This window comes from Pseudophryne corroboree, chromosome 4 (genome assembly GCF_028390025.1).
Source record: "Pseudophryne corroboree isolate aPseCor3 chromosome 4, aPseCor3.hap2, whole genome shotgun sequence".
In the NCBI taxonomy this organism is placed as follows: domain Eukaryota; kingdom Metazoa; phylum Chordata; class Amphibia; order Anura; family Myobatrachidae; genus Pseudophryne; species Pseudophryne corroboree.
This window is the reverse complement of record NC_086447.1, coordinates 284,893,353-284,917,907: the sequence shown is the minus strand read 5'-3', so window position 1 is coordinate 284,917,907 and position 24,555 is coordinate 284,893,353. Positions and strand designations below refer to the sequence as shown.

The 24,555-nt window shown below is 39.1% G+C and overlaps 1 protein-coding gene across 1 annotated transcript in view; it reads left to right on the top strand.

Annotated features, from left to right (window-relative positions):
* Nucleotides 1–24,341, top strand: part of LOC134909378 (maltase-glucoamylase-like) — a 395,541-nt gene extending 371,200 nt beyond the window's left edge. Inside the window, exons 86-93 of the mRNA XM_063916182.1 lie at nt 8–156; nt 1,244–1,328; nt 2,191–2,247; nt 3,619–3,743; nt 7,284–7,372; nt 7,608–7,657; nt 22,532–22,696; nt 24,152–24,341. Of these exons, the coding sequence (XP_063772252.1) occupies nt 8–156; nt 1,244–1,328; nt 2,191–2,247; nt 3,619–3,743; nt 7,284–7,372; nt 7,608–7,657; nt 22,532–22,696; nt 24,152–24,223 (792 nt within the window). The 3' untranslated portion in view covers nt 24,224–24,341. The remainder of the gene's footprint in view (nt 1–7; nt 157–1,243; nt 1,329–2,190; nt 2,248–3,618; nt 3,744–7,283; nt 7,373–7,607; nt 7,658–22,531; nt 22,697–24,151) is intronic.
* Nucleotides 24,342–24,555: the final 214 nt, after the last annotated feature.

The window sequence follows — 24,555 nt, the reverse complement described above, 5'->3', positions numbered from 1 at the left end:
TCTTCAGAGGCAAGATCCTGTTAGTTTTGATGAAAACTTTAAAGACCTTTCAAGAAATGTTCTCAACATCAGATACAAACTTTTGCCATACCTTTACACCTTGATGTTTGAAGCACATACATTGGGTGCAACTGTTATCCGTCCCTTGTTACATGAGTACGTTCTTGTGTTTATACTTACTAAAAAAATTTCTTCTTGTTAACGTTATTTTTTATTTCTAATCTTTAGTTATTTATAAATAATGACATATGATTAGTTTCATGGTTTTGCCACACTAATATATGATGGCCACACCATAGTTCATAGAGGCAATGCATCAACCAGATTTACTGCTGCCCAAAAAAGGTCTAATTAAGAATCATTCCCAGACATGCTATAGACATAGACCTACAATATTGAGCCAATTACTGATAACTCTAATGTTATTGCTATACAGTATATGTAGCTAGCAGTACTAATCTGTGTTAATTGTATTAAAGAGGACCTGTTACTAATGCTCCATATCCTGGATAGTATTCTAAGATATGTAATAAACCATATTTATTAATATTTAAATATATAGTGGTATCATGTACGGTTTACAAGTGATATCAAGTATAATACTACACATGACTGGGTGTTAACAAACAAACAAAGATGTAAGAGGAGTGTGTACATTGGGGCAGATGTATTAAGCCTGGAGAAGTAATAAAGTAGTGATAAAGCAGTGATAAATGGAAGGTAATAATGCACCAGCCAATCAGCTCCTAACTGTCATTTTTTAAACCTGTAATGATTGGTTGATGCGTTATCACCTTCCACTTATCACTGTATTATCACTTCCCTAGGCTTAATACATCTGCCCCACTGTACCAAAACCATGCACCATTGTAACAAACAGTAAATGTAGCACATGTTTATTTATACATAGTTTATTAAGTCATTTATTGTTTAGCAGGTCTACTTCAAATTAATCATATTGCAACAAAATATTAATTGGCGTATTCTCATCAAATTCTCAGGAGTCCAACAAAATACCTTGACCTTCCCATTGAATTTAATATGAAAGGTTTTAAGACTGGCATTATTTGGAAACTGATTGAGTTATGAGAAAACATACAGAACTGCTAAAATTAGATGCTACATAAAGAGCAAATTTTGTGTTATACTTGATATGATTTTAATAACGAATATTTCAATAATTGTCTTGTTAAGATTACCTGTATTTGCCCATTTAAACACTTGTTTTAATTACTGTTACCAGATTTACTTCCGATAAAGAAACTTGGGATGTCTACAAACAATTCTTATGGGGACCAGCTTTTATGATCAGCCCAGTTCTTGAGGATGTGAGTACATATAGATTTATAATGTACATATAGATCCGCAATGTAATCTTACATAATCATCTTTTACATTAAAAACATTAGGCTTAATTATAGCATTTCTGCTGTAGTTATCATTACTGTACCTCATTGTAACTTTGATAACATCAGTATGGGGTTTAAGAACTAGTCAGGAGTAAATTCAATCTTGTTCCATTGGACAATGATTTAGAAAGCAGTATATGCATGTTATCACCTTCACTAATTCACCAGAACAAAAGGCAGTATCTGTGTTAAGTATATTCGCCAGTCACCTTATAGTGTGCTTGAAGTATGGGGAGGTATTGTTAATTTAACTTTACCCAATCTAAGGCCACTGTGTGTTGTTGTAGATAAGATTATGGGGGAAATTCAACTAGCCACTGTAATTTACCATGGGCTAATTAATTCCCCGGGGCTAGCAGCCCATATCAGGAATTTTTTGTTGGGACATCAGCAGGTATCAAAAAAAAATCCCTGTTAAGTAGACTGTTGTCATGAATCCAGCAGTGTTAACACGTAGGTCAGTAAGATTATCACAGATTCTGTTTGTTAACACATGAAAACAAAAATTTAACAGACACAAAAAACGGTCTGTAATTGAATAGTCCAAAGCTTATATTGCGAACAAGCTTGAGGCTACCACCATTTTTTGCTCCCATTAAATTATCGGGGCTAATTGAATTCCCCCGTAAGTATAAATTAATTTTGTTTAACAAATCAACTAGTGTGATCACAGTGCAGAGGCCTTGGCTTGTTGTGTGAAATAACATTTTGTTTGAAGTATAAAATACTTTTCTATTCAGCCTTCAACACTCAAATTTAATGTTTCTTTCTTTTATTTAAGAACCAAAGATCAGTGGAAGCATATATACCAAATGCTCGCTGGTATGACTATCACATGGTAAGATTTTTAGGTTGACTCATTTACTATCTTATTGTATATTTAAGGAAACTGTCCAAAAAAATAACTTTCTTTTATCTACATGGCACATTTCAAAATGATTGAATGTAGCCAGGTTTAAAAAATAGCCTCTGTTATTGTCTTTTCCTCCCTGAAGTGACTGTAAGTATTATAATGTGAAGTTAACATACTTGTAGATAATTATGGTATCGGCTGCTCCACTGTTCAAATGCAGCACAGAGAAGCTGAACCTTTGCAAATTGTTAGCTATGAGGGAATTTAAGATAGAAACAATTTTTATTTGTACAATTAAGATACTACGTTATTTAAAATGAAGACTTTTTGGTTCATTAACAAATACAGTTGAAACTATGCAGGACTTAAAAAAAACTATGAACAAGTGAATCTGTGATCCTAGTTAATGTTGCCATATTGAATTCTATTTATATCATCCTGGGAGCCACAAATAGGTGCTCGTTTTACAACAGTATACTAAGTTGATCAAGTATTGATAATTATGTAATTATTCATAAAGAAATATTGAAGCAGTACTTTTAATTAATCACTGTGGTTATTCAGAGTGTTCAGTAGCAATTAGGATACAAATATACTTACTTGGTCCAGGTACAGTAAATAGTAATTACTAAAGATTCCTATGTTACCACATCCATATTGTTCAAGTTATTATTGAAACATTGGAATAAAGTTTTGACATTACTAACAATGTTATCTAAATAAGAATCTCAGGCATGAGCTTTCCCTTGTTTTGTTCAACAAAAAGTTTTAAACTATATTATTATTATTATTATTATTATTATTAACAACAATAATAATAATAATCTTCATTTCCTGCATGTCCTTACTTCCCAGTCTAGAAGGAGCAGATATAGAATAACTTGTTGCCAATTAGCTCATTAGAATGTGAAAACAGTAAATTGCCCATTCCTACATGTGACAAGGGCAATGTCATATTGTGGGGAGCAAAATGGAGGCAAGTGGAAAGTGAGAATTATGGGAGAGAACAGGGTCTCCAACAGCAAAGTAGTGTTTTGAGGTCCCATTTAAGCTGATGCAGCAAGACTGCGTGGTTTGGTTCAGAACTATGAGGGAGATCTACTAAGCAGTGATAAAAGTGGAGAAGTAAGCCAGTGGTGAAGTTGCCTATGGTAACCAATCAGCTGCTCTATACACTTTGATTTCATGCAAATTATACATGTTACGTCAATGCTGATTGGTTGCGATGGGCATCTTCTCCACTGGCTCACTTCTCCACTTTTATCACTGATTAGTACATGTCCCCCTAAATGTCAGACATTTCTAATATCCAACTTAATAACAGCATCAATTATTTTTATTCACATTCTCTCATAGGGAAAAGTAGTTACTGAAAGAGGTAAATGGTTAACTTTGTCAGCTCCCCTTGAGTACATTAATCTTCATGTTAGAGGTGGATATATCATACCATGGCAGGAACCTGCTAATACCACTGTCTACAGGTGAGTACAATATATGCACATAAATGAATAATGTAATTATGTGACTTATCTGGTTTCTCACACGTCCTACAACTATGAAACTGTTTTGTAAGTGTTTAAAACTTGCTTTTTTATCAGTATAATATTGTATTTATTAAGACTTTCTTTTAAAGCATACAACACATTATTAATAATACTGCACATCATGTCCATATAACAATTTTGAAATAAGCATTTATTTATCTTTAAACTAACTAATCATAAAAAATTGGTCTCTGGGCACTCTACAGTTATTTCTTTCTCATACAATTCACTATGTACTAAGCAATATCCCTCCTGACTGCCTTTGGTCTAGTTGCTCATTTCCTAGACCTCTTACAACTGTCTGGCATGTAAAACATGTGATGAAGAACTAGTAAGATCACTACAACCTGAAAAAGATGACCACCTGCAGTGCCAAGAAGGTCATCCATGGATACTTGAGATGAAGCATTATGTGCATTAGTCACTCGTGGCAGAAGGTAGGAGAGAGAAAGGAGCTCTATAAGCTTCTATAGCTTGGCAGAACTGGATGCACATAGAGTCCATAGCAGGTCCAGCAACTGGAGCTCAGTACCTATAAAAGAAGACATGATAATAATAAATGCTAAACATCCCCTGCTATAGGTACTGCCACAGCTGGAGCAACGAGCTGTGCAAGCAACAAACCCGGGACCTCAATCTACCTCTAGGCCTATCACCTTCCATATGAACTGAAGGTACCAGCAGCCCCAGACCATGACCAATAGAAGCAGAAGACATAATGGCAAAAAAAAGGTGGTGTAAGGATCCCCAAAGCAGTAGAGCCAGCAACAAACTGATATGACTGCTAAGTCTTTTACTATGCATTCCTCCCTCTTGGCACTATGAAATGGTGACAAGACCCCCAAAAAAGGGGAGCCATGGAATCTCTGTTTGGGGTTAGAGAGGTACTTCCGCTGTGGGGTCCCTTTCCCTCCTCTGTAGCCACAGTGATAAGAATGGGCTATGGCATGCTGCCACATACTAACACCCATAATGGGAGAGCCAGCTGGACTGGCCCAGGCAGTCCCAATCACTAAGCGAGTATAGTTGGTGTGTGGATTGGCATGGCTGGGGCATCACAGCAAACAAAAATACAAACAAAGTGAGAGGAGTGATGGAAGCTAACAATGTAAGAGAAAGGGTAGAGGAAGAAAAAAAATGGTGGGGTCAACAGCATAAGAGAGAGGAATGGAGAGGAGAGGGGGCAATGAAAGCTGGCAGTGTAAATAAATAAAATAATGGAAAAAGCATATAAGAGACAGTCGGGTAAACAGCTAGTAACTAGGAGATAACAGTAACAGACATGAAGAGAAATATCATCTCACCTTGAAATTTCTTCAGAAAGAGATTCAAACCTGCTAACTAAACTATACTTAAAATATAACAGGCTAACAAGCAGTCATATGACCTCTCTAAGGCACACCCTCAGCCTTGTGGTTTAACCAATGCCAGGCTTACTCAGCCTCCTGTTAACAAGTGCTTACTAAACTGCTTGTTCCCTGTATAAACTACCATACAGTATGTGTCACACAGATACACATAAGTTAACGGCAGATAAGAACCACTTGGCTCATCTAGTCTGCCCATGTACGCACACATATGCTAGGGTTATTTTTTGTTGGAAGCAAATTAACCTGCCAGTGTATTTTTGTAAAGCACTATGTAGATTGATTTGTTATAGAAAAAAGTTGGTAATTGGTACACATTACATCAGTACACATGTAATAGTTTAACACTCCATTTGTAAATCTGTCACAAACTGTAGGGGTCTATTGATTATTCTTTATGGGCACATGTGTAACACATGTGGCAACCTTCCTATGGGGAGGAGGTCTTGGGTTGTGAGGAGGGATCTGAGCAGCAATGCGCATGTCTGAACTCAGTTCATGTATGCGCAGTCAGTCATATTTGCCGTGTTATCACTGCTACCTCTGTAGCAGTTTTAGAGATCGTAGGGTCAGCTGCTCTTTTGGATCTTATTGTCTGGCTGGTGATTTGGACACCCATTTGTAATCATTTTATTAAGAGATGTAACCACTCGTGTAAAAGTGAGTAATTTCTGTTTCTTTTTATTTTATTTTGACTACAGATGTGTCCTCATACATTTTTTGCTGCAGTCACGCCAAATAGTCTCTCTTGGCATGCCAGGTCCAGTGAGAATCTTCTACCTTTTAACTTTTTTTGTTGTTGCTTAAAATGCATCTTAGTCTGCAATGCAATGAGACAAGGATACACGAGGAGACTCTGCCGATTAATTTGATAGAGGACACGTGTGACTGAGTCTCTAAATCTGTACATAAAGTGCTACAATGTAGCAGCCACAGATTTTTTCCAATACAAGTTTTGTTCTGCTCAGTCACAGTCTCAGTCTCACACAATATACAGGTGTCATATATCAAATAAAACAGCACAGTCTTTTTGTATATCATAGCCAAATTGTGTTGAATTTTCTGCAAAAAAAGATGCCTGACGTTAACAGAGTTGCACAGGACCTGATGGCTCACTCACACCAGGCATCTTGTGCTGCATGGCGTACTGAGGCTGGATATATGAGGAAATATCTGTATATCGGTTTCAGAAAAAAAAGTATATATTTTATATCTACTATTTATGAATTAATAAAGTCTTAGGCGTGGGTATAAGAAGTTGGTTATTTTTTTGTTGTTGTTTTTTTTTTCAAGTGAATTTTATATCCAAGTTTTGTCTGTCTAGGATAGACGACCTGTGGCACTCAAACTGCAGAGGAACTACACCTCCCAGCATGCCTTGCCACAGTTTAGCATACCGTTACAGCAAAACTGTGGCAAGGCATGTTGGATGTGTAGTTCCACTGCAGCTGCTTACCCCTGAATCAGAGGTGTAGCTTGGAGCTATGGCATCCAGAGCAAACTCTTGTCATGTTGAGAACATCCCTCCCCCCAGTATACAGTATACACAAACACACAAACATTGTATCCAACAGGGAAAAAAGCATTGACCCCCCACAAGGAAAAAAACACAATAGCCCCCAGCCCCATCACCTTCCGTATGCCAAAGCCCCATCACCTTCCTCAACACCCCAACCCTATCTCTTTCCTCAACACCCATCCCTCATCACTTTCCTCAGCCCCATCATTTTTCGATGCAGTCTGACTCAACGTGTGCTACACAGTGCGGATGAGGCCGATGTCTGGTGACATGACCTATGATGTCTTGCCACTGCATCTCAAGCTGTAGGTGCACGTCCAGCACAGGCCATGCCTGAGAAGAGCCTTGTGCTGGCCGCACATCGCCCCCTGAAACTTTTGGCTCATTGAGCTTGTAATTCACTGGAACTGCTGTCCCTATGCCCCTGATCTACAAGTTGAGGGTTTAAAAGTTTTTGGGGGGATTTTTAAACATGAATTCCCATAGTGCATTTTTTATAAAGCAATTTCTAATGTCTGGACATGGATTTGCAAATTAATGTATAAGATTAAAACATATGATATTCAGTAACATAAATTATTGTCATTGCAGTCGGAAGAAATTTATGGGACTTCTGGTGGCCTTGGATGATGATGGCAAAGCACATGGCAATCTTTTCTGGGATGATGGAGAAAGTATAGGTGGGTTAAACTGATAAAAATGTAAAATACATTTTAATTAAATTAATATCAGTACTTACAATATGGCAACAATTAACTTTTTAGTGTTTTAGCTTTTTCTGAATTGTATGAGATGTTGCAGCAGGTTACTGTGAAGCTAAAAAAAATCAGAACTAAATGTCAATGAGGTACTGTAAAACAAACTGAAAATCCGTGTTATATTCTAACATGACACTGCTAATAATTTATTTTGCAGATTCAATAGAAAAGCAGAATTATTTCTTGGGAACATTCAGTGCTGATAAGGTATGTGCTGTCCATATTGATAGAAACTATTTCTCATTTCAGAACAATTTACAGTAAAAAAGTAAATTTGTCTGTCCTATTTGTACCGATCTATTATCCAGAATACTTGGAACCTTTTTTATGTAACGATTGTGAAATTTAGAGCAAAAAAGAACAACAACCCCAAAATCTATTAAAACACATTTAAATAATTCAGGGAAAAAGTAGTCAATTAAATGGCGAGCACAGTTATCTTGTGTATACTTCACACATAAAAAATAACTTTTATTAGTTATTTGATTTACTAATTAGCAGTTATTTATATAGCAGACACAATACATATTCTGCAGCGCTTTGCAGAGAATATTTGACTATTCACATCAGTCCCTGACCCAGTGGAGCTTACAATCTATGGAAGTAATTCAGACCTGATCGTAGCAGCAAATTTGTTAGCAGTTGGGCAAAACCATGTGCACTGCAGGGGGGGCAGATATAACATGTGCAGACAGAGTTAGATTTGGGTGGGGTATATTCAAACTGAAATCTAAATTGCAGTGTAAAAATAAAGCATCCAGTATTTACCCTGCACAGAAACAAAATAACCCACTAATTTCTCTCTGCAAATGTTATATCTACCACACCTGCAATGCACTTGGTATTGTCCAACTGCTAACAAATTTGCTGCTACGATCAGGTCTGAATTACCCCCTATACTTCCTACCACATGTACACGTACACACATTCACGCTGGGGTTACATTTGTTTGGCGCCAGTTCCAGTATATTTTTGGATTGTGGGAGGAAACCGGAGTACCCAGAAGAAACCCACGCAAGTATGGGGAGAATATACAAACTCCACATAGTTCCTATTAATAACAGAGAGAGAGGAGATGTCTTAAATACAAACAAATACAGTAGTATAGTAGGAAAATGTAAAATAAGGCTGTTTATTCTGTATGCAACCAATTTGAACGCTGTGTCAGCAGCTTCACTAATAGATCCTAACACTTTGTAGACAGCAGTTCGTAACACCTCTCCCATTACTTATTAGGAAGGAGTGTACCAGTTAACCCTTGGCTAGACTATACAGCAACATTTGGATTAGCTATCCACCTTATAATGGCATTAATATTGACATGCAGTCTGTAACACTGGTCATATGGTATACTATTTAGTTATGCAAGGTAAAGTGGAACAATAAGTGTATGCTCCCACTTTGCAGCACTGCATACTCATAGTCTATTTCTACCTGCAATAATATTCAAATGTGGACTGCAATATTGAATTCTTGACAGAGGTCTTTGCACCTCAATAGCCTACTTTTTCCCAGCTTTAAAACGATTGTTGCCTTAAATTAGCTCCTCTGAAGAGGTAGACAATGTAAAATGATCTATACCTAAGAAACCTCCTACCTTGTGGTCCAATAAATAATTAAAACTTAGTGCGATTCAATATCTTTGGATGTTTGATTTATGTAAATAAATCACCAGTTAAAAAAAAGCTCCTTATTGTAACTATACAACAATACCAAAATTCTGCAACAGAGTACATTTATCCTTTCAGTTTTTTGGTATTGCCTTGATATATCCTACACCTGTAATGCATTTTCCTACAGATGTGTCCACATACACCTACTGTGTCCTCAGTACATCATGAACATCTTTTTCACCAGATTGTGCGTCATAGGAGTGTATTCAATACTTGTCGGAATTGCCGTCTTGTCAGATAGACAGCAGTTTCCAAATTTTTCAGGTCGAATAGTGATTTGACCTATTCAATGGGGCTCCCATTTTTCCGACAGGTCGTCAATTCCGACTTGTCATAAAACACGTGGATCAGGGGTTTAGCCGCGGATCCACGTGTTTTGTCGGATTTGCGGCCAAATCCGCCATCTTTTAGCCACATTTTTTCGAAAATATCAATCCGACTTTAAAAAAAGTGGGATTACCATTGTCAAGAATGGCCACATCCTTTCGGATTTGGCCACAAATTGAATACTGCATTATCAGAACCTTTCTGTTGGAATGCAATGCGACAGAACTGCTTGCACAATGCAATGCAACAGAACCACTTGACAAGACTGCACTGATTAGTTTAATATGCTACAGATGTATATCTGTGTGTGCCTGAAACTGATCCTGTATACAAGGACCTTGATATGAAAAAAGCTGCAGCAGCTGCATCGTGGCACTTCATATACAGTTTCAGACTCACAGATATTAGAGATGTGCGGCGGGCACTTTTCATGTTTTGTGTTTTGGTTTTGGTTCTGGTTCCATGCTCGTGTTTTGGATCTGGATTGGTTTTGCCAAAACCACCCTTCGTGTTTTGGTTTTGGTTTTGAATCTGGATTATTTTTGAAAAAAACATAAAAACAGCTAAAATCACATAAACTGGGGGTAATTTTGATCCTGCGGTATTATTAACCTCAATGACATTAATTTCCACTCATTTCCAGTCTATTCTGAACACCTCACACCTCGCAATATTGTTTTTAGGCTATAAGGTTGCACCGAGGTGGCTGGATGACTAAGCTAAGCAACACAAGTGTGCGGCACAAACACCTGGCCCATCTAGGGGGTTTATTTACTAAAGTTCTGAGTTTGCCCGATTTTGTTTTTTTTTTTCTAAGTGCAACACGGGAATTTACTAACCACAAATCTCGGCAGTGTTTGGGCTATTCGTAATGGTTTTGATGGCAAAGTTCAGAAATACGAATGAATAGACCATCTGTCAAATGCAGCTGTTTGTTCATACAACACGGGAATTTACTATTCATTCGTATTTGTGTGTTAGTCTCTGAATGCTTAATTGCGGGTGTATTTTTTTGCGATTCGTTAAAAAAAGCAGCAAAAAAATAGACCTGCATTTTCCTGGCGAGTTTGGATAGTCATGCACAGATCAGTGAGATCTGTGCATGGTTATCTATGGGAATGGGTCTGTTTTGTGTCAAAATGTAAAAAAAAATTGTGTGGGGTCCTCCGTCCTAAGCATAACCAGCCTCGGGCTCTTTGAGCTGGTCATGGTTGTAAAAATACAGGGAAAAAACTAACTGGGGTTCCCCCATATTTAAACAACCAGCACCAGGCTCTGCACTTGGTCCTGGTGCCAAAAATATGGGGGACAAAAAATGTAGGGGTCCCCCATATTTTTATCACCAGCACCAGGCTCCACTAGTCAGTGAGATAATGCCACAGCCGGGGGATACTTTTATATTGGTCCCGGCGGCCCTGGCATTAAATCCCCAACTAGTCACCCCTGGCCGGAGTACTCTGGAGGAGTGGGGACCCCAAATGAAGGGCTCCATCCACAAGTCCCACATACTTTGTGGAATCACTCCATCTTAGCTCCTCCTTCAATTTCTCCAGCTGCTTCTGCAAAAGCCTGATGAGGGGAATGACCTGACTCAAGCTGGCAGTGTCTGAACTGACTTCACGTATTGCAAGTTCGAAGGGTTTGAGAACCTTGCACAAGACGGAAATCATTCTCCACTGCACTTGAATTAGGTGCATTACCCCTCCTTTGCCTATATTGTAGGTGGATGTATAGGCTTGAATGGCCTTTTGCTACTCCTCCATCCTCTGAAGCATATAGAGTGTTTAATTCCACTTCGTTACCATCTCTTGCTTTAGTTGATGGCGGGGCAGGTTCAGGAGTGTTTGCTGGTGCTCCAGTGTTCGGCACACATTGGCAGAATGCCGAAAGTGTCCCGAAAATTTTTGGGCTACCGACAGCATCTCTTTCACACCCCTGTCATTTTTCAAAAAATTCTGCACCACCAGATTAATTGTATGCGCAAAACATGGGATGTGCTGGATTTTGACCAGATGAAATGCACGCACAATATTGGTAGCGTTGTCCGATATCACAAATCCCCAGGAGAGTCTAATTATTATTATTATTATTATTATCCTTTATTTATACGGTGCCACAAGGGTTCCGCAGTGCCCAATTTCAGAGTACATATGCACAAAATCAAAACAGGAAAACAGTGACTTACAGTTGAAGACAATATAGGACAAGAATAGGGTAACTAAGCATATCTACACCAGTAGACGACATAGAAATTAGTTTCAAGGTGGCCAAAAAACTGCAGGATTTGGGCAGATGAGGATTATTAAAGTAAGAAAAGGATAAGCCCATGAGGGAAGAGGGCCCTACTCGTGAGATCTTACATTCTAAAGGAGAGGGACAGACAGGGGTGACACAGATGGGGTAGACCAAGCATGGGACAGAGGGTTAGGATGAGATTTGGCTGGGTTTGGTAAAGAAGTAAGTCTTAAGAGCCTATTTGAAGTTCTGTAGGGAGGTGGAGAGTCTGAGGGGGAGAGGTAAAGAATTTCATAGAAAGGGAGCAGCACGTGAAAAGTCTTGGAGATAGGAGTAGGAGAAAGTAATCAGAAGACAGAAGAGTCGACGTGCATTAGCAGAGTGAAGAGGATGGGTGGGACAGTAAAGGGAGATAAGGTCAAAGATGTAAATGGGAGAGGAGTGGGTGCGTGCTTTGTAAGTGAGTGTGAAGTTTGAATTGGATTCTGAAAGGGAAGGAAAGCCAGTGAAAGGCTTGTAGGAGAGGGTAGGTGGATGTAATGCATTTGGTGAGGAAGATGAGCCGGGCTGCAGCACTGAGGATATATTGGAGTGGAGATAGGTAATTATTAGGGAGGCCAGTTAGGAGGAGATTACAATAATCCAGTCTGGAAATAATCAGTGAGTGAATAATGGTCTTGGTGGCATCCTGGGTGAGAAAGGGTCTGATCCTGGAAATGTTTTTGCGATGAAAATGACAGGTTTGTGAGAGGTCCAGAATGTGTGGCTTGAAGGAGAGGGAGGAGTCAAGGATTACACCAAGACAGCATACTTGGGGGCTAGAGGAGATAGTTGTGCCATCAATGGATAATGAGACTGTGAGAGGTGTTGTTGTGTGGGAGGGTGGGAAGATGATCAGCTTAGTCTTAGACATGTTGAGTTTAAGAAAGCGCTGGGACATCCAGGAAGAGATAGCAGAGAGACAGTGGGAGGTACGAGAGAGAAGAGCCGGGGAAAGATCAGGGAAGGACACGTAGATTTGAGTGTCATCAGCATAGAGGTGATATTGAAAGTTAAAAGAACTAATGCGTTCACCTAAAGAGGAAATAGAAATAGAAAGATAAAAGGAGAGGACCAAGAACAGAGCCTTGGGGGACACCAACAGTTAGTGGAAGTGGGGGGAGGTAGTGTCATGAGAGGAGACAGAGATGAATGATCAGAGAGGTAGGAAGACAGCCAGGAGAGTTCAATATCACGCAGACCAAGAGAGTGAAGGATTTGCAGAAGGAGAGGGTGGTCCACAGTGTCAAAAGCAGCAGAGAGGTCAAGAAGAATAAGCCAAGAGTTGTGGCCCTTAGATTTGGTTGCATGGAGGTCATTGCAGACTTTTGTGAGGGCAGTTTCAGAGGAGTGAAGAGAACGGAAACCAGAATGGAATGGGTCAAGCAATGAGTGAGAGTTATTAAAGGCTGTGAGGCGATTATAGACAATACGCTCAAGGAGTTTGGAGGCAAAAGGGAGGAGAGAGATGGGTCGATAGTTGGAGAGAGTGTTTGGATCAAGGGTAGGTTTTTTTAAGAATAGGGGAGACAAGAGCATGCTTGAGGGCAGAGGGGACAGTGCCTGATGAGAGGGAGAGATTGAGAAGGTGGGCAAGATGGAAACTGGCAGAAGGAGAGAGGTAGCGGAGGAGATGGGAGGGGATAGGGTCAAGTGGGGAGGTGGTGGGTGGGAGGAACAGATGAGGGCCATAACTTCCTCACCAGATACATGGGAGAAAGATGTCATAGTTGGTGAGAAAGAAGGGAGGGGTGGCAAGGGATGGGTGGTGGCTGATTGCTGGTCTGGTGGGATGTGATGTCCTGACATATGGAGTCAATCTTGGATGTGAAATAAGTGGCAAATTCAAGAGCAGACAATGAGGAAATAGAGGAATTGGTGGTGGGTGGAGGAGGGAGTTATCAGTGGCAAAGAGGCGCAGATGGTTGGAAGGCTGGGTAGAGATGATCATTTTGAAGTATGATTGTTTAGCGAGGGAAAGGGCATATCTGGAGCATTTAGTGGGCCAGGGTTGAGGTGTTGATCTGCGAGGGTGAATAATGGTTGGTGGAGCAACAGAGTCAAGAGTAGAAGTAGGAGGTGCATTGTATAAGGATGAGGCTTGTTAAGGGCATGTGAGAGAGTGAAGAGGAGAGAGAAGTGAGTCAAACAGGGAGGATAGGGATGAGGTGTCAATAGCCTCAATGTTACGCTTAGTGATGGTAGCCTTAGGAGGGAGAGATGGGGAAGCAGAGATAGATTAGTTGAAAGAGAGCAGGTGGTGGTCAGAGAGGGGAAAAGGGGAATTGGAGAATAAGTTGGTATGTGTAGCTAGAAGGTAAAAGGATCCCAACACCACCACCATGGCGACCCCCAGGTCGGGGTGTGTGTGAGAATGTGAGGTAATTTCGGGTAAGCCATTGTGTGATGATGTCCCTCAGTTTCCGTAAGAGGTTGTCAGTGGTGTGCCTCTTACAGAAAGCAGTGATACATAGCGTAGCCTGCCTAGGAACGAGTGGGCTGTCACAGTCATATAGTCCTTAGTCTGCCCTGTTTCACTTGTACACATGTCCGTGATTAAGTGGACAGTGGGCACAACTGCATTTTTTAGGACACTTTTTCTGATGTCTCTGTACATTCTCGGTAACGCCTGCCTAGTGAATTGGAACCTAGATGGGATTTGGTACCGGGGGACACTACCTCCATCAATTCTCTAGGTCCCACTTAACTAATGGCAGATACTGGTCACACGTCTAACACCGACATAGCTGTCAAGGCCTCAGTTATCCACTTTGCAACAGGATGACTGCTGTCATATTTCATCTTCCTCACAACGGACTGTTGGACAGTCAATTGCTTACTGGAAGTAGTACAAGTGGTCTTCCGACTTCCCTTCTGGGATGACGATCGACTCCCAGCAGCAACAGCAGTAGGTGCACCACTCAAGGATCCTCCGGAGGAATCCCGGTTAGGAGAGGACTCCTCAGTCTTGCCAGTGACATGGCCTGCAGGACTACTGACGTTCGTGACTGAGGAGAAAGTTGACATTGAGGGAGTTGGTTGTGTGGCTTGCAGGAGCTTGGGTACAAGAGGAAGAATGGATTTAGGGGTCAGTGGACTGCTTATGCTCTTACCCAAAGTTTCACAACTTGACACTGATGAATGTGCAGCAGGTGACGTATAAGGGAGAATGTTCCTAGGTGGTTAACGTCCTTATCCCTACTTATTACAGATTGATAGAGGCAACACATGGCTTGACACCTGTTGTTCGAATTTGTGGAGAAATAATTCCACACAGAAGAGTTGGCTTTTTTGGTAGTTTGCCCAGGCATCACAATGGGCTTATTCATCCCATGGACAACAGGTGTCTCCCCCGGTGCCTGATTTAAACCAAAAACATCACCATCAGAATCCTAATCGTCAACTTCCTCTTCAGCGCCAGCAACACCCATATCCTCATCCTGGTGTACTTCAACAGTGACATCTTCATTTTCAGTATCAGAAACTGGACTGTGGGTGCCACTTCCAGCACTTTCAGAGAGCGTGCAAATGGTGGAAGGAGCCACCTCTTCCCATCCACTGTTGGGAAGGTCAAGAATCGCAACCGCCAACACACTTGGACTCTCCTTGTGGATTTGTGATACCATCTTAAAATGCATAGTTCTTTGCTGTGCTGTTGGCAGCTTAACTCTTATAATTTTTCTAGTGGGAGGATGAGGGCTTCCATCGTCATGTGAAGCTGAACCACTAGTCATAAACATAGGCCAGGGTATTAGCCGTTCCTTGACACTCCGTGTCGTAAATGGCATATTAAATGGCATATTGGCAAGTTTACATTTCTCTTTAGACCATTTAAATTTATTTTTTGGGGTCTTTTTACTGAACTTTGGCTTTTTGGAATTTACATGCCCTCCACTATCACATTTGGCATCGGCTTTGGCAGACGACGTTGATGGGATTTCATCATCTATGTCATGACTAGTGGCCGCAGCTTCTTGATCTTTCCCTATTTATCATCAAAAAAAAAATGTATCCATTATTTTTCTGGAGTTATATAACAATTTGCGGAACAGGAGAGCATACCTCTACACCACACAGGGCAAACCCTGTGAAAATTATTTGGATTAAATATTAATAACCCCTTTATTTGTAGTAAATAATATACAGCACAGGATAGCACCACTGAACTTATATGGCAGCACCACTGGACTGGACTTACACGGCAGTACCACTGGAATTTTACGACAGTATCACTAGAATTATACGACAGTATCAATGGAATTATACAGCAGTATCACTGGAATTATACAGCAGTACCACTGGATTTATACGGCAGTACCACTGGACTTATATGGTGGTACCACTGGACTGGATTTATACGACAGTATCACTGGACTTATACGCCAGTACTACTGGAATTATATGGAAGTATCACTGGAATTATATAGCAGTACCACTGGACATATATAAAGCAGTATCACTGGTCTGTATTTATATGGCAGTACCACTGGATTTATACGGCAGTACCACTAGACATATATGGCAGTATCACTGGATTTATACGGCAGTACCACTGGACATATATGGCAGTATCACTGGACTGGATTTATACGCCAGTACCACTGTATTTGTACGGCAGCACCAATGGACATATACGGCAGTATCACTGGACTGGATTTATACGATAGTACCACTGGATTTATAGGGCAGTACCACTGGATGTTTTACGGCATTATCACTGGACTAGAATTATACGCCAGTATCACTGGATTTATACTGCATGACCACTGGACATATACGGCAGTATCACTGGAATTATATGGCAGTACCACTGGACATATACAGCAGTATCACTGGACTGGGTTTATACGGCAGTACCACTGGATTTATATGCCAGTACCACTGGAATTATTTGGCAGTATCACTGGAATTGTACGGCAGTACCACTGGACTTATATGGCAGTATCACTGGACTGGATTTATACGGCATTATCACTGGACATATACGTCAGTACCACTGGAATTATACAGCAGTATCACTGGAATTATTCGGCATTATCACTGGAATTATACGGCAGTACCACTGGACATATGCAGCAGTATCACTAGACTGGATTTATACACCAGTACCACTGGATTTTTACGGCAGTACCACTGGACATATACGGCAGTATCAATGGATTTATATGGCAGTATCACTGGACTGGATTACCACTGGACATATACAGCAGTATCACTGGACATATATGGCGGTACCACTGGACTGGATTTATACAGCAGTATCACTGGACATATATGGCAGTACCATTGGACATATACGGCAGTATAACTGTATTTATACGGCAGCACCGCTGGACATATGCAGCACTATCACTGGTCATATACGGCAGTAACACTGGACATATACAGCAGCACAGAGACACCACCACTGGATTGATGCAGGATAATACAGCACCACTGCAATGGGCTGGACTTATACAGCAGCACTGGCCATATGGCAGCAGAGAACACCACCACTGTGACTGGACTGATGCAGCATAAGACACTACCACTGAACTGATACAGAACACTGAGGATGGAGACACGTCCTCTTTCTACACTCTCCAATGCCGGAGTGAAAATGGCGGCGAGGCACAGCTACTTATATGGAATCCCAACCCCGCGAGGATCCGACAGCGAGATGATGACGTTTTGCCTCGTTCTGGCTTCTGAGACAGTTGGAAAAACCCGAGCCTGACTTGGATCCGGGCTCGGTTAGTGAAGTACGGGGGGGGGGGGGGGGAGTTCGGTTCTCAGGGATCAATCTCGTCTTATGAAGCATTGTTTTGTGATTAAGACTTACATTTGGGTGTAAAAATTCTTGGTGCAAGCTGAGTTACACTGCCAAAAAGAGTTGTTTGACGCGACCACAGCAATAGTGTATGAGGACACATCTTTACAGTTATTAAGCAAATCTAATGGAAAAAATGAATATTTTCCCACAATTATTATTTATTGTAATATTAGAATTTAAGACCATCCTTTCATAATGTAGCTATTGAAAGTAAAGGTACTGTATGCAAGATACAGTAAGTTATTATTGTCTGGAAAAAAGACATAGTAAAGGAAATAAGTATAGTATACATACATCGTTTAATGAATAACCCACAACTTGTTATGGTAGAGCTTTTAAGTACAGTGCCTTATTAAATGCCACCTATTTGATTGTCTCTGTGTTCCCTGAAGAGTCTCTGATACATCAGTAAAAAAACATACCCCTCCATTATTAATATATAATATAAAGTGAAACCACTTACTACTGAATATACGGTAACAGAAAGCGCTCCCAAGGGAACTGACATGACTTGTCAAGTTTCAGTCTGTAAATTGGGCCTGGGGTTTCCTGGTAGACCGCAGCTTGGTAAACTGTTCTTTAAGCATGGTCAGATTTCATGCAACTGCGTCGTCCCACCCTGTCCCCCAGTTTTTGACGAGGAGATCCGTTCTGCAAATGTGCATAATATAATGTTTAAATATTTAAAAAAATACTTTTTCAACTTTATTAAATAAAATACATTTTAAAAAACAATGTTGTTAATGCTTTTGAAGGAAAAAATTGTCAGTTAAGTGGTTAATTCATGCTGTCATCTCTTGTCACACCAGCTTACCTATTTAATAAGAGGTATTATCCATAATTTTGAACAGTCTACAATGGCTTTACAGTATATTTACCTATTGCAGGTTTGAATTACAGTATATAGTTATACTATTCCTTATCTTGTCAGTTGGAAGACTGTTTAGTCATCTTGTAACTGTTTCTGCAATTATGCAAAAACTTATTTATAAAAATATTATTTAAAATAAATAAATTCTATTAACCTTTACTCACACAATACTAACACTATGTAGTTGCAGCATGTACTTAAGCATACTGCACTAGTACTGCTTTATCATGACATTTGTTATACTGTATAAACTTTATAATGTTGCCTGGTTGAGCATAAATCTACATTTAACAGACTTTTACATTTTTATTTTTTTTATTTTTTTTTATATAATGTTTTTATTGAGACATCACAACATCACAAATCTGGCCGAAAACACAGTCAGAATAGAAAGTCCAAAATAGATTTACATTGATACAGAAAAATCATAACTTTAGAGTATAGCATTGAATTTCATTTGAGTTCAGTGTTTGAGTTAATTGTTTGCATGGAAATCCATAAGCTGCTGAATAGGTGATACCCTCCTTGCCCTAAAACACCATACAGTAGATTTGGCTCTGGCACAAGTACAGAAAGTAACAATAATTAATGAACTGCAAAAAGAGTGTAAGCAGCAACAAAACTACAGACATAAACTCACACCACTTACACTGGACAGGCCTCACAACATAAATAACCATGCCCCCATTATCATGACGGGGAAATGTATAACTCCCTGTCCTTTTACGGTGATTAGTCACATAAAAAGGGGGTCTCCTGGTGCTGAATTATTTACAATATTCAAATTAAAAAAATGTCCAACCATATTAGGGAGAGCACCTAAAAATAGCTGCTAGTGAAAGGGAGGCTTCTAAGTTGAATTAGTGGGAAAATATGGTGTGCTCACTGCGGTTAAAGTCTACCAGGACCCAAATACTTAACTACTTTTTAATATGAGGAACAATGACAAATGTAACCCTGACTAACCATCTACATCTCATGTCAGTTTTTTAATAATCATGTGTGATATTGTATTTTTATAGTACGCTGTGTTGTTTTAATTGTGCAATTTTATGTTTTATATATTTCCCAGTATTAATTAATGGTTTGTGGTTAGTTTATAGATTTACTTTTACAGAATTTTAAACCTCCTCATATTTCATATCAAAAAGCAGAAAACTATTTGGGTCCTGATAGACTTTAAGTGCAGTGAATACCCCTATCTACCCCCTCTCCTTCATCTGACCCTAGCAAGTCCTCAAAGTCTGCACTTTTCTCCCTTCCTTCCATTATGAGCCCCTACTTGAGAATGTCCTCTCTATGTTGCCGCATAGCTAAATGGAATGACCTCTTGTTCATACTTGCCTACTTTTGAAAAAGCATTTCAGGCAGATTGTGAAAGCAACACCTACAGATGGAGCCATCTTTATCTTGGCCTTTAATAGGATTAATTGAGCCATGGCAGTCAGATTTAACCCCCTGCTGTAATGACTTAATCCCTTGATGTATTGTTCTCTCTGTATTGTATTGCATCTGAGATCAATAGATGAAGGCCTTATGCTAATAAACCATTGTGTACCTAGGCGCAGCAAATAAGTCAAGATAAACGTGGCTCCATCTGTACGAGCGCAGGTTAACATGAACGTGTTCTGCTATGCCTGAGAGGCGTGTCATAAATTTGACTTACATTCAGCTGTTACATAATTTATAGTTTAGCACATATATTAGCCATATTTGCTTTATGTGCCAGTGCATGCAGCCATAGGGATCATTTGTACCTTCTAATCAATGCAGGGAAATTGCGCTGATGACACTATTTGAATGTACAGTGGTGCTTGAAAGTCTGTGAAACCTTCAGAATTTTCTATATTTCTGCTGAAATTTGTTCTAAAACGACATCAGATTTTCACATGTCCTAAAAGTAGATAAAGAGAACCAAATCAAACAAATGAGACAAAAAAACGAGATGTGATCTTTTTTTATTGAGGAAAATGATCCAGTATCACAAATCCGTGAGTGACAATAGTATGTGAACCTTTATGCTCAGCAGATATTTTAAAGGTGAAATTAGAGTCGGGTATTTTCAATCTATGGGATGACAATCAGGTGTGAGTGGACAACCTGTCTTTTTAAAAGAACATGGATATATCAAAGTATCACACATGTTTGTGGAAGCATATCATGCCACAAACAAAAGAGATTTGTGAGGAACTGAGAAGAAGAGTTGTTGATGTTCATCAGGCTGGAAAATGTTACAAAACCATCTCTAAAGAATTTGGACTCCACCTGTCAACAGTCAGATTGTGTACAAAGGGAGGAAATTCTAGGCCATTATTACCCTCTCTAGGGGTGGCTGACCAACAAAGATCAGGTCAAGAGCAAAGCGACTAATAGTTGGCAAGGTCACAAAGGAACTCAAGGTAACCTTTAATCAACTGAATGCCTTTCTCACATTAGCTAATGTTAAGTCCACCATCAGGAGGACACTGAACAGCAATGGTGTGCAATGCAGGATTGCAAGGAGAAAGCCGCTGCTCTCCAAAAAGAACATTGCTGCCTATCTGCAGTTTGCTGAAGATCACCTGAACAAGCCAGACAGCAATTGGAACAATGTTATATGGACAGATGAATCCAAAATATTTGGAGATAGGAGGACACTGCATTCCAGCATAAAAATCTCATACCATCTGTGAAATATGGTGATGGTAGTACTGTATCATTGTTTGGGCCTGTTTTGCTACATCTGGCCCTGGACAACTTGCCATCATTGACAATGAATTCTGAAATAGACCAGAATATTCTAAAGGAAAATATCACAACATCTGTCCATGAGCTGCATCTCAAGAGAACGTGGGTCATGCAGCAAGACAATGACCAAAAGCACACATGTTCGACCAAAGAATGCTTAAAGTAGAATAAATGTAAAGTTTTGAAATGGCCAAGTTAAAGTTTTGACCTTAATCCAATCCAAGTGTTGTGGAAGGACCTGAAGCGAGCAGTTCATGGGAGGAAACCCACATACATAACAGAGTTGAAGCTGTTTTTTTTATGAAGGAATGAGGTAAAATTCCTCCAAGATGATGTTCAGGACTAATCACCAATTTCCAGAAAAATGTACATGCAGTTATTACTGCAAAGGGGGGATCATACCACATACTGAAAGCAAGGTTCACATACTTTTATCACTCACAGATAGATGGTAATGGATCATTTTCCTAAATAAAAAAATGAGCATGTCTAATTTTTTTTACTATTTTTTTTATTTGGTTCTCTATCTACTTGTAGGATGTAAATTTCAGCAAAAATATAGAAAATTCTGAAGGCTTCACAAACTTTCAAGCACTACTGTATAAATCTTTGATTTATTTTTTTAATGGAGGCAATGTGTAATCAGGGAGACTCTTTAGGGAGTCAGGGAGATTGCTGCTATTTCAGGGAGTATCCCTGACAATCTTGTTCATCAGAGGGTCAACTAAGAGAAATTAAAAACTCCTTACATCTGTGAAACAAAAAGATAGCCTCATCATTTGGGGGGGGGGGATGTATCAAACCTTTGAGAGGGATAAAGTCGAGAAGTTGCCCATATTAAGCCTTTAGTTTTTAACTATCCTTTCATAGACTGTTCTAGATAAATGATAGGAGCTGATTAATTACTATGGCACTTTATCTCTCTCGAATATTTGGTACAACTCCTCCTTAGTGATGATATTGGTCTGAACCAATGACTAAGGGCAAAAATTACTCCTTGAACCGTAACTAGCCTAACCAAGGAGGGACTGTTCATCTCCCAACCCTTTCCAAACTATTAACAGCATCATGAAGGTGGGGAACAGATCTCATCTCTTATGTTACTTGAGGCCTAATATGCATTCTGTCAAAAATATTATAGAAATAAACTTGAGCATCTTTATTTCAAAGATACTACAGTACTATCAGTCTCTCTTGTAACATTCTACTCAGAATATCAATACAGTTCCATGGTGTTTGTCCAGTCATTATTTCAATGTGTAGTAAGTTCTGATGAACAGAAGACCTCACACCTGTTTCTATTAAATGGCATAACTGTTAGAGTTAGTCTGTAAGTCTGAAAGGCTGTATTTCATATTTATTTTATGGTTTTCCTCCTTATTCTGATGTCCCCACAGAACACTGTAACAAGTTTAATATCTATGGATAATTACCTATCTCCAGAAAATCCATTAAATCTTGGACATGTTTCCATTTGGGGCCCTGGAATAAATGCAAGAAGTGTTTCAGTTTCATATAATGGTACCATTGATGTCATTAATAATTTTAAAGCAGAAAACGAGGTAAGCACAGTGGAGAGCGGAGAAGTTAAATATTGGTACAATATTATTAACAGTAGCAGTAAATGGTATTTATTATAATATTATATAATACATTTATTAAAGACACAGGACCCGGTATATTGTGGTCTTGTAGACATTCTTAATGTTGATATGACCTAGGTCTACCCTAGAATGCCAACACCAGTTGATCGACAAGTGTGAAATGCTCCATAAAGCTTTTCACAAAAGCCACCAGTACAATTGTAAACATGATAATAATAATAATAATAATAATAATAGTAATAATTTTATTAATATAGGGCTCTTTCTCTAATAGGACTCAAGGCACTTAACAGATACATAGCATAATATAGTACAGAAACAATAAGGTACATAGCAGCTTTTCATAAAAACAGGAGCATGTAGATATTAATAATTAATGATCATTGATGTTGACATTTGTACTGCCAGCACCTGTCAAATGCTTTCAGTAGCAGAATACACTTGTTGGCATCCCAATGGCAGTGTTCCGGGGTCTAGCTTGGTCTTGTTGACATGATCTATGTCAATGAGATGTATGTATTCTCAGGCCCTCATAGAGATAGAATGCTAGGTCAGAGTTCACATTTGGGGACTGGATGCAATATTGTTTTATTACATTAAGAGCTTTATGTCACCAGTAGCTCATTTCTAGAGCTTGCTAGTAGAAGATTATTGTCAGATGTACATGTGTGGTCACAGAGATTAAAAAGTCTAAGTGCATTTTTAAAGTGTGTAAGAAAAAACTTCCCAAATCATCACTGTAGATATGAGGATTTTTGCAGCTCATTGCATACTTTATTACATACTAACCTTTTTCAATGTTCTACAAGAACATTTGCACATTTGGGCCAATTTACTGCAATTAGGAGATTGCAATACACAGGACCAGTTCACAGGGATCCTTCAACCACATTTTCCATTAGTTCCAAACAACATCTGAGAGATTGTCATCAAATCAGTAGTTTTGTGCCCCATATATAGAGATGGGATTGATTGATTGATTGATTGATTGATTGATTGACTAATTAAATGGTTATGTCTCATATTTAGAGGCACTTTTTGTGAACATGTGCCAACCTGCACATTCCTTCCTCGGTCAACCTTGATTCGAGTACAGACTAAGAGTTTTTTTTAAACTCATGTAGGCAATGGAAACTAATATAGTTTTATAGATACAGTTTACTGTATGAAATATCTAGCATCATACAGTACCATGAACTGTTGGAGTGAGTTTGTCAAATAAAACCACCTTTTACTATTTACAAAGCATATCACTCTATTCCTCCTGTAAACCATTTGAGATATTAGTTACAGTAGATCATTTTGATGATAGCACAAGTTAGTAGATGCTGTGTTTCAATGTATTAGCAATACATAGCCTAAAGTCTAACATTCTATTAATGTTTTGCTTTTCCTTTTTTTATTCTTAACCAGGTTTTAGATATCCATCTAACAGACAAGCAGTATAATTTGGCAATACCTATTACAGTTACGTGGGAGAACTAAACCAACAGGTTTTCTCATCTCTAAAAGACATCACGTCTAGGAAGATGGCATTTTGTAACTAATCTCCATTTCGACAGATTTTTTTTATACTAGACATCAATATCTAAATATGTATTGCTTCATGTTCAATTAAAATATGTTACTAAATTTTCTTAACAATAATTGCCATTTCTTTTTACTTATTGTAAGTTCAGTTTATAAAGAGAATGTGTAACAAAGGATAGAAAATGCACTACTAATATACACAGCACTACTAACATATACAAAAATTCAATGTACAGTATTTGTGTGTGTGTGTGTGTGTGTGTCTGTCTGTCTGTCTGTCTATCTAT